The sequence below is a fragment of the Cibotium barometz genome, chromosome 29, assembly GCF_041138505.1.
Source record: "Cibotium barometz isolate CiBa-2024 chromosome 29, ASM4113850v1, whole genome shotgun sequence".
Taxonomy (NCBI): domain Eukaryota; kingdom Viridiplantae; phylum Streptophyta; class Polypodiopsida; order Cyatheales; family Cibotiaceae; genus Cibotium; species Cibotium barometz.
Window position 1 is genome coordinate 29,915,943 of NC_141074.1, and position 11,481 is coordinate 29,927,423.

The 11,481-nt window shown below is 41.1% G+C and overlaps 1 protein-coding gene across 4 annotated transcripts in view; it reads right to left on the minus strand.

The window, feature by feature from the left end:
• LOC147622028 (Phosphatidylinositol 3- and 4-kinase family protein) overlaps positions 1–11,481 on the minus strand; it is a 71,733-nt gene that overhangs the window by 35,877 nt on the left and 24,375 nt on the right. For 3 of the 4 annotated variants that reach the window (XR_015269636.1, XR_015269637.1, XM_086823102.1), the window contains exons 10-14: positions 4,591–4,808; positions 4,213–4,371; positions 3,952–4,128; positions 3,302–3,826; positions 953–1,312 (exon numbers count right to left, since the gene is read on the minus strand). Coding sequence is in view for 2 of the 4 variants with exons in the window: in XM_086823102.1 (XP_086679228.1) it covers positions 953–1,312; positions 3,302–3,826; positions 3,952–4,128; positions 4,213–4,371; positions 4,591–4,808 (1,439 nt within the window). In the remaining 2 variants the exon portion in view is untranslated. The remainder of the gene's footprint in view (positions 1–952; positions 1,313–3,301; positions 3,827–3,951; positions 4,129–4,212; positions 4,372–4,590; positions 4,809–11,481) is intronic. The other variant, XM_086823104.1, reaches the window with a different exon arrangement.

Genomic DNA, 11,481 nt, shown 5'->3' on the forward strand with positions numbered 1-11,481 from the left:
ACACTGTACTGTACATACTACAGTCACCAGTGTACACGTTTTGGTCTAGACTCTAGGCTCTGTTTCAACTTTCAAGTTTCTATTATTCTCCACTCAAACCCTGCAGCTCACATGTGACTCGTGAGGGTGTGCTCACTGCCCACACTGTGCACACTGTGCACACACAAGTCTGAAATTCTAAGATCTGAAATATTTCAGAATATTGAAGCCTTGACTCCTCATGTTTGATTCACAGGAAGTGTCGTCTACTCCCAAACAGGTATTGAAGGTGTGGACGCAAGAAGGGCTTGGAATGGAACTATGTGACTATTGTGAAGACACTCGCAAGAGGCATGCATACTTTTAAGTGTAAGTTTTGTCCCCATGTATGGGATGGAGGCCCACACCGCATCCGATCACATATTTTGGGGATCAAAGGCCAAGGTGTTGATAAATGCCCACATGCCCCCCCAAAGTGTAAAAGACATATGTACAAGACTTCATGTGGGTGTTTCAGCGTTATGGGCCAGAGGTTAACATTGATGCAGAGGTTCGTAGCGTACCGTATGATATCCTACGAACCGCACGGTACGAATAGGTTCGTACCGGTATGAGAAACAACCATGATGATTGTTGTACTGGACTTCTGGTTTTGCTAATGTAAATTGTGTGCAAGTTTACTTTCCTTGGTTTTTTATATTATGACATATGAAATGGATTATAAAGTTCTCATCTCATTTCTCATTTCTCATTGCCAATAATTTAGTGAAACTATAATTTATTGCCTATAAAATACTATGTAATTAGGGCCACGTATGTTTCAGCCCGAGTGAGCCAAACATACTTTCATACTCGTATGTGTATGTGTATGCTTCACGCATGTTAAAAGCTATGATTGGAACTACTAACACATAACAGCCATTCCATGTTTTAAAAAACATTCATCTTGATGGTACAAAATCAAAAGGCTCACCTCAAAACGATCAAAGAAGAAGCCCAGCCATATGTGATGTGCAATGATCCCTTCAACAGGATCCCTGTCTCCCGAAGAGACAGGCTCTCCAGGTGTTAGATGTGGCCTTAACTTTCCACTTGGACCAGAGTTAGCAGGTCCTGAAGCGAATAAGCCGCGGCCTGTTTCTATGGTCCAAAGCCAGGCATCTACAAGCTCTGCTAAGAGAAGGGAGCTCAAATGAGGTGCTGCAGATACAAGCCAAGTCCAAATAAACACTCCAGTACCCATGGCTTCAGGAGAACAAATGTATGCTGGACACCAACACAGGAGACGAAGTAACTGTAGAAAACCTTCCATCTCCACTTTTTTGGAAAGCTCCTACAAAAAGCCACATGAGCACTTTAGATACACCTGTAGTAAAAATGAACATCATCACATATTCAAACCATGATTATAGTAACCTGTCTTGGCAATTTTTCCTAGAGCCCCTCTCTATTATAACTTTATTTGCAATTTGAACCTAGCCCATTTCCCATATACACATTCAGCTGTTGTAGGAGAGAATCCACATAAAAATTTTAAAAATCCTGTCTTTTCTCCAGTTTCCCTATTCTATTCTGCTTGGACTCCTCTTTTGCTGAAGCTAAATACTGTCCATCACGCATTGTAAACTCACACAAGCAAAAAGAGAACATGCGTGCAGGATGGATGTCATAAAACAGAGAATCACCAATTTTTACTGAATTGAACTTCTCTGCTCAGTCCCAATCGGCTGCTAGTACAAGAGATAACCATCTCCATATCTTGCTAAACAAACACCTCACCATCATCATCTCCATATCTTGGACTAAACAAACACCTCACCATCATCATGTCCTTGGTCTTTTGGAAGATGCACAAGAAGAACAAATTAACATGTCCCTCACTGGATTCAAATTGATGACAGTTTTCAACTTTTCTGCTATCCCACTTCTCCCTTGTTTGGGCTAAAATGATACTTTTCCTGCCACTTCACATTCACCTTGCAGTAATGATGTTTGAGAAAACATTTTAATCTTTTTCAAGGCACACAATAAACTGCAGTGACATACAACATCTCCTTCAGGAGATGTTTTATAAGGTATCCACTAAATATAAGGTGCCTTAAACTGGCTCCTGCTCCTGTAGCAAATTTAGCCACTAGAAGATGAATAGAGCAACATAAAGTTCCTATGACATCATGGAGTCGACAATCTCAAAGATGGAATTTTTAAGTTGAGTACAAGACGTTTCATACAGTAAGGTACATGATGTGGCTCCAACAATGGCACAAAATCCTGAGCCTTTGTCCCAAACATCCTTAACCTTAATGAGTATTGTCCACCAATACATTTGCCTCCATTTGACCTCATAAGCCCCAGCCAATCAAAAAGAGCCAAATTGTTAAGCATGCGGCCTACGCAAAGGTTTTTTTTTATCATAGCAGTTGGAGAATGTTTATTATGATCACCTGCATGATGCTCTGTAGTATACATAGCTACTCTTGAGGAGAAAGGAGATTCATCAAGCCGCTCTGCATTCCTTTCCTTACACTACTAGATTTGAATACGCATAAAGAGAGTACAGTTCTTTCATTGTGCACAGAGGCATGTAGCAGAAAAAAAAACTGTCAACTACATACTACTGAGTAGCCAACAAAATGTAGGCGAACCACATGGATCGAGTGTGTCAAAAATAGGGGGTGAAAACATACACACATAGGGAACCTAGGTAAAGAGTCTCCTCTAGACTGTTTCTGCGCCTGAGTGCACCCCGAAGTGGATTGTAATGATTGTGATGTCATGTCTTTCGGTCCCATATGCCTTCAAGGCATGCCGCGGACGTTAATATGACTTTCTCTCTCTCTCTCTCTCTCTCTCTCTCTCTCTCTCTCTCTCTCTCTCTCCCCCAAAAAAAAAAAACCGAGAAAGTAACAGGCCTTGTGATACAGAGATAACTTTATGGTTCCATTCTTTTTCACTACCAAAGGACTGCTTGCAATCTCTTTATGACGGGCCACATGAGTTGCCAATTTCTGCTCTCAAAGAAAACTTAAGATACTAAATTTTCCTGTGATTGGCTTGGATGCTGGGACCATGTTTTCCTTTATTCAAACCAAGAGCTCCGTTATTGTTGTAAAGAACCATGTGTGTCCTCTGACATCTAACTGGCTTGGTGAGTTGATAAACTCACAAGTAGCAATGCTTAGCATTCATAATCAGTTAGCAAAATCTATTAGAACACAAGTTGTCTCTTGATTTGAGTTTAATGCAATTCCTGTGATGCAATGCCTTTACTCCTAGTAAAAGCTATAAAATCTTAAAAGGAAGAGAAGAAAAACCATCTCACCAGTTCTGATACAATGAAAGCCGTTGATCTCAAGCATGTTTCACGAAAAGCTTCTGTCTCTATGCTTGCTCCTCGTTCTACAGTTGAGATGAACTGTTGCAGCAATTGCAAAAAGCTTGCAATCAGTCTCTCTTTTAACACACGCTTCGCAGAGACAATTTTTTCAGACTTCTTTTCCTTGAAGCTGTCAGACCTCGAGCTCCCAAAAAGCATCCCAGCTGTGCTGTCTTGCAAGTGGCCTTGACCAAAGGTCAAACCGCCAATATTGATATGAATATAGCTTGATTTTACATTGGCACTGACAATACCATTCGAAAGCACTTCCAAATTCCCCATCTCTGCCAAATGTCCACGAGCTCCTGCAGCAGCTACTGCTGCTGCAAATGTTGCAGGAAGAACCACAACCAGGCTGTTGTTACTCCATCCTTCGGTTTTTGTTGGGTCTAGTTTAATGTCCGATAGCAATGGAAGAAGGTCACTTGTGTAAGAACCTTTTGACCAAGAATTCGAAGACCGAATTCGTTCCTGTAAGCAAGTAGTTTTTATAAGGATCGCACTAGTAAAGCTTCAGCCCTATTCACCTCTCCCTGACACTATCAAAATTTTAAGACATCGCAATTTTACTAGGTTCAAGAATGGAAGTGAAATACCTGCAGAAGTCCTTGTGTGGTGCATGGAGCCAGGGAAAGGGATTGAATCACCCAGTTACGAATTTGCCTTTTAATAAGCGACTGCATAGAAGCCACCCTTGCAGAATCCAGAGATGGTAAAGGGTGGGTTCGTGCTAGACGAAGTAATACATCCAAGCAAGATGAATTCCAGAGGACCTGAAATAAACAGAAAAATGTCTGCAACTTATAAACAATTCAAAGGCGGATTTTCACAGCAAAATACATTTCGTAGCACCTTACCTGTGGATACTTGAGCTTAATCTGGTTCAAAAACCTGCATGATAAATCACACACATTTTCGTCTCTGTGTGTCATCTTAGATATCAAAAAGCATGCATGAGTAACAATCACCGCCTCCTTTTCTTCTGCTTCGACCCCACTGCCAGTCGACCTTTCATCCTTCCACAATTAAAAAACAACTTGTGTTACTATCATTTCCTGGGCTTGTTGTACAAAACTTAGTTTCAAAAGCCATCCATAAAGGTGGGAAATACAAATAAATGCAGATGCTCCAAATTGGACACTGACTACAACTATCACTTATGACTTATGATCTAACAAACGGGTCTAATCAACCACTTAATGAATATGAACAAAGCCAACATTTGAACAACATACCAACCAAGCCATGGAAGCGTCAAAGGCCCTATGCACAATTGCTGTCAAACATTGATAGACAGATGGTGCCAGGTTGGGCTTTTCCAAGTATTCAAAGGCACAAGTAAGAGCACTTCTCCTTCCCTCCTCCTTAGTGTTGTCTTTTAGAACTCCACCATTGCAATTTAGTCGAAGAATTTCCAGAAATGCAACCGCTAGAAAATAAGTGGCTTTGACACCTGTTTGTGAGAAAGAAGGATAAGAATAAGGGGATACCACAACAAAAACAATACCCGATCATAGTAAAATATCCAATTTTGCCTCAAAAAAAATTGTGAAGCCTAACAGACCACATGGAAAAGCTCCAACGGATAGGCTGTGACTACCACAACAAATTCTGGTGAATTTTAACCAACTGCAAGCATTAAAGCATCCAACTACCATAAAGAATCACACAAAAAGCGCCATAATGGAAACGCAATCAGTCAAGGAGTTTCATCCAGGTTTTGAAACGTTTTGCTGTTTCCAATTTTAAGGTTTTATTCTTAGAAACTTTGTGGTACTCAAAGTGAGGCAAATGCATAATTAATACACACTGGATGTGCTTGACAAAATTTAGATACCTTCATAAGAATGAAAAATATCCAAGCATGCTAACTAAGAGATTTTAGCAACGCCCCACTGATGTTCAAGTAAATAGAGGTATATTTTTCCAAATCCTTGAGGTGTCAAGGTGTATCAAACTCCAGAAGCTTGCTTAGCTCAAATTAACCAACATTGTGCCCCAAGGAAGGAGCTCTCGCAAAGGATAGTATCACGCTTTAGAGGTCTATAAGGATAAGAAACTTTGTGACCTTACGCATGAAAAATTAGAACAGTGGCTTGGATTCATATCAAAAAACTGTTAAGCGTGCAACATTGACTCCATGACAACATACTCAAAAGCTTTAGACCCACTACAAATGCAATCCCTATTGAGACTTAGCAACATGCCTTCTTCCCCTATTAAATTCATCAAGCAACAAAATTTGAGCTTCCCAAGTTTTCCCTTAGAAGTTTACTCTTTCTGTCAAACTCTAAGAAGAAAAAAGTATGGAAGTAGGTGCTTGCAATTTGTGAAAAATCAAGCTCTGACAAATTTGTCTTTCTATCCAATCATTGGGCATGTTCTATAGCATTTGTGACTCTCGTGAACATGGAAACGCGTTTCAAAACCCTACATAATGTGGAAACAAGCTGAAACGGCTAGAAATGGACACGTTATCAAAAAGTTCCTTTTTTTTTAATTAAAAAAACTACATGTTTTTTATCAAACGTTTCTTCATAAACGTTCTATTCAACGCTTCTGCATAAACGCATTTGTTTATAAACATTGAAAAAAAAACGTTTTTTTTAATAAACGTTTTTTTATGAACGTTGAAAAAAAACGTTTTTTTAATGATCTTTTTTTTTTAAGTTTTTGCATAAACGTTGAATAAAAAAGTTTTTTTTTATAAACGTTTTCTTAATAAACGTTTCTTTATAAACGTTTTTTTATAAATGTTTCTTCATAAACGTTTGCATATAAACGCTGAAAAAAAAACATTTTTTAAATAAACGTTTCTTTAATAAAAGAACGTGCAGAAATCCAAGAGTACTTCCCTTATATAAATTTACACCTCCTGTAATTACTAGTTTTGGTTCAGTAATTTAATTAATCAAGTATATGTGTCGTTTCCTACACGTTTCCGTTTCCCACCGGTTTCCATTTCCGTTTTTCGCATGGGGGGGTGCCATTTCTGTTCCCGTTTCCCGTTTCTAGTGACTATGACGGAAGTGAGTATATGCCACCAAGTCCTAATGGTGTTGTCCCTTTGCGTAAGATTGTAACAGGGGCACGTATCTCATACACCCTAAATATTCACTTAATCAACAACTAAATGCAAATAAGAACAAATGCAAGATCGGTGCCCATGTATGAATGTTGTGGATACGTGTGTAGTACACCACACTAGGAGCCAAAGATGCACCCATGTCACATGCATAGTTGCCAAACGTTTTTAAAACGGGAAGTATTATACGAGTTTTATACTTTTAAAAATGTTTTTTATTTTTGGGAAAGTTTTTAAAATAAGTTTTTATTCTTTTTTTTAAGCTATAATTATGACCTGTATATATAGTTTTTAAGCCTAGGAACCACAAATTTCATGTATAAAAGTTAAACTTGTGCATAAAAACTCAAGAGTAAACAATTTAAAGCCTATGGGTATCATAATTCATTAAATCATAATGATAACACATTCACATGGCCCCGGGTCTGGTGGTGGCAATGCCATTCAACATTAACTTTAATATTGATTTACCAATGACCGTTCAACATCAAGAGTTCATGTACAAAAAATGCGTCCTAAAAAAACGCATCCCAAAAACTGGGACGTTTTGAAACGTACACGTTTTTTTTGTTTTTTCAAAAAAACGCGTTTTTTGCAACTATGGTCACATGCACTCGTTGTACTAGGGTGTTACATCAATATACTTGTACAAAGTACACTATCAAGTTACCTTTTGGATAAGCATTAAGCATGTTGCGAGCCCTAGCCGTGCGGCAAGCCGCTAACTGCCATCATTAAGGCTTAATCATAGGTGTGTCAGTCAATGAGTTGTAAGGTTGTTAGAGGCGTCAAAGGCGTTTGGTACGAAGCTGGTATGGCATGCGAAAGACTCCTATTTTTTTAGAGACGTTAGGCGTCTATTATATATATATATATATATATATATATATATATATATATATAGAGAGAGAGAGAGAGAGAGAGAGAGAGAGAGATAAATAGATAGATTATTAGAGGGGGGGCTGCCTTGGGCCCTTAAAGCCCCCCATAAAGTCGTCTAGAGACTCAAAAAGTCACATCAAACGGGCAAAAATGGGCCCCAAAAAAAAACTGACTGTGGATGCCTCGATCCACACCTCGAACAACTCGAACGCATTGGACGCCTCTAACAGTTCGAGGCGCGCCTCGTAACAACACTGGCATTGTCCCACACAATTACAACCCACTAGGATTATTCATCTCCAAAGAGGCTGTTACCAAGCGGTAACAATAGATTGTGGCACACCATGATGCTCAAACACTTGCACTAGAAAGTTATGTACATGTGTTCAACTTACATGAGCTTGAAGATCGGAATGAAGTGCACAAGTTTGTTGAACCTATCAGTGATGGTTCAAATAGCATCATTCTCAACAAATCCATGATAAAGTTCATGGTTGAGAGAAAACAGGCAAGGCTGAAGCAATCTCGGAGCCTTTCGCCTATCAAAGTTTAATGTCTAGCATGGCAAACACTCCTGCACATATGCCTCGATATCCTTCCACAACCATGGCCAAAAGAAATTCCAAAGCCTATGTAGCACTTAGCATGCATTAAATCAAAGCAATGTCTAGGTCCCAAAACAGTTCAAGCACATGAACTCGTTTCCCACGCAATAGGCAAGCATGACTTGAACCACATGTGAGAAAACAGTACTTTTCCCAGCCCTAAAAAGGGTATTTTTCTGGGTATTTTATGATTTATTTGGGGTTTTTTGTCTTGGCTGCTGGACTACACCTTTTAGGCTGACCGGCCAACACCCCCCCCTCAGTATATATAGCCTTGCCTATCATTCATCATTGGTGTACCACTTCATTGTCACATCCGGTACCATCTGGCCACTACCCGGGACAGCAGCCCTCTTTGCTATCATCAGCGTTTACATCATCTGTTGGCCGCCTACATCAGGGCTGTCTTCAGTGTTTACCTCAGGCTGACATCAGCGTTTTACAGCAGCCTTACATTAGGCTTACATCTGTCACGTGCACACCCATGAGGTGTACAAGTGGCATGGCATCATCAAGCATTAATCAAGACATCTAAGTATTAGTCAGGCATGTATCAGCATGAGCATGCATATGGGGGTGTTTCAGCACCAACATCAGGACTTTAATCATCATGAGCATATAAGGTATTCATGTGCATCAGGTCGGGGAATTTGCACCAGCCGACAGCCTTTTAAAGTCAGCCGACCAGCATTTATGGCATTATTGCCAGTCGTGAGCATTCAGCAAGGCTGGCCGACTGCAGTAAGGCTGGCCAACCAGCACCATGCACACATATAAATAGAAGCGCATCCATTCAGTCCAGAATCATCAGCGTTTTCAGTCCATCATCGCATCCCAGTTCAACGCATAGATCATCCAGTTCAATTCAGCCAACGCATCCATCTCCTCAGCGTTTTCTTCCCAGGCAACAAGGAGAGCATCTGCGTTTCAGCATCAGATCAGCATCGCATCAGTTCCAAAGCTATCCCTTCAGCATTTCCTTCCCAAGAGACAAGGGAAAGTCAGTGGGACAGCAGTTCATCTAGCATATTCAGCATATAGGCAGCATATTCAGCATATAAGTCATCATTCCTATCTCCTACATAGAGGGAAGCCGGCATCGAAGGGTGGACCTCAACATTGGAGCAAGGAACAGTCCTCAGCATCAGCATTCAGCCTATTCCTCTCATCCCGAGAAGGATCTCCATCTAGGACAGCATCATAGATCTATTTAGATCTCATTGTAACCCATTCATCTAATATAGCTGCATTGCATTGCATTGACACTCTCTGTCTTTCTTAAGCATCATTAAGTACAGTTTAGTTAGCCTAAGGTTGTGTTTACGACGGTCAAATCCCTCACATGTCACAACATCAGCCTTACATCGGCACTTACATCAGGCTTACTTCCGCACTGTCATCTGCGTTTTACATCAGCATAGATCAGCACCTACATCAGCACTTCATCTGCGTTTTACATCAGCAGACATCAGCACTTTCATCGGGGCTTACATCAGCCTTCCATCAGTGCTTACATCAAGGCTCACATCAATGCTTACATCAGCATATCATATGCGTTTTACCACAGCCCATGGGACAGCAGCCCCCTCTGCTATACATAGAGCATATCAGCGTTTTTGCCTCAGCTCTCACCATCGGGACAGCAGCCCACTCTCTGCGTAGCTTCACCACAACATCACATCAAGTGCGAAGCACCCGTGTCACCAAAGCTTGCACCACTCGGGACAGCAACCCTCTCTGCTCCTCACCACCCCTCAGGTACACAGAGCTTGCACCCCTCATGTCACATGCACTCTGCACTGCAGTGCACGGTGACAAGATGGCTCATCATCATCAGTGCAACATTGTACAATATTAGTACCCTTTAGGATGATGATTGTCGTACGCCGTGACCCCATTGTAATCCTCAGTCCACGATAAGTCAGGCACGAGCTACGTAGGTCATTCCTCAGCCATAACATTCCTCCATTTCAATCATAATTCAGCCATCAAGCTTTCAACGCTTGGAGCCTTCAACCCAAGGAGCATAAGCGATTGGAGCATTCAGCATATCAGCCCTCAACGTTTCATCCATAAGCACGTAAGAGCATCAACGCATGAGCATTTAGCCTTCATTCATCAAAACGCAGCATCTACAGCATTCAGCCCTTCAGGACACCTTGCGTTTTCAGCATACATACAGTTTTCAGCATCTTTATCTTCATCGTTTTGCTATAGCACTTTGGTGAAGGTAAAACTCAACATTCATACATAGCTTAGAAACAGTCCCAATCAGCCCATACCTCAGCCTCAGATTTGCAGCCTTCCCTCATTCCATTGGGAAGAGTGCATAGGCTCGAGATTGGACATCATTGGTGCTTCTACAGCCGTGTCCAGTTCAGCCCGACTCTTGGTCCTCAACGATCTTGCATTTTGCTTATCGTCAGTCCACAGTCAGTCTCTTCAAAGTAATAAAGCAAATAATATCCCGGTAACGGGATAGGGAGCCCTTCAGTGAGTAATTCGGGACCCCATACGGTGTACAGTTTCTATCTCTCTCTCTCTCTCTCTCAAAATCTCTTAAAGTTTGAAGTCATAAAAGTGGATTGCTAAACTCGCAAAACTCAAGATAGAGAAGGCAGTGTGAGAATTTGTGTGACAGTTCATAACTTTGAACCCAGTACATATGACCGGGCTTTGACTCTTGCTCAAAATGAAGAAATGAGAATGAACGGAGGCAAGCCTAAACAAACGCAGTCTAGTACCAAACCCCAACCGGGGAAGGGTAATTCGTCTTCTAAAGACACTAAGACAGACAACAGTCCTAGCTCTAGTTCAGGGGGTAAGGAACCCAAGCCTAAGAAAACCCCCGAGGAAAAGGCTAAAGCACGCATCACTAGAGGCTATCTTCCTCCAGAGGAGCAAAGACAGTATCAGTCAGAAAACCGATGTTTTTTCTGTCATACCATTGGAAGGATTGTCCAAAAAGGCAAGCGGAGCAAGTCTCCAAAGAGCCTTCTACCACAGTTGCCTCCAGACCGCCTACTACCACCCCTTCTATGCATCCCTGCTAAACAGGAGGGTGAGGCGACAACCACACAAAAAAACCTGATCCAAGCTTATGGCTCTGCCAAGGGCCGCCAGTTTATAATCCTTAATTACGAATACTTCCGTTGCATGGTAGTCAGTCAGTCAGTCAAGTCCCTAAACCCACTTGAAGAGATTCATTCATGCATGTAGAGTCAGTAGAAACCTTAGGGTTTGCATTAGAAAGCACTCTGCATAATGCATATCATTCATCCATTGCAAAAGCCTTCAAATAACATCTAGTATTTTTAGAATATTTATTAGCATTTATCTAGCATTTTTTCCATATTTTCCAGCATTTAAAATCATTATTTACATGAACAAGTCATGTAGCTTTTTATCATCATTCCTCTCATTCAATCATAATTCAGCCATCAAGCTTTCAACGCTTGGAGCCTCAGCCCAAGGAGCATAAGCGATTGGAGCATTCAGCATATCAACCCTTAGCGTTTCATCCATCAACATGGAGGAGCATCAATGCATGAGCA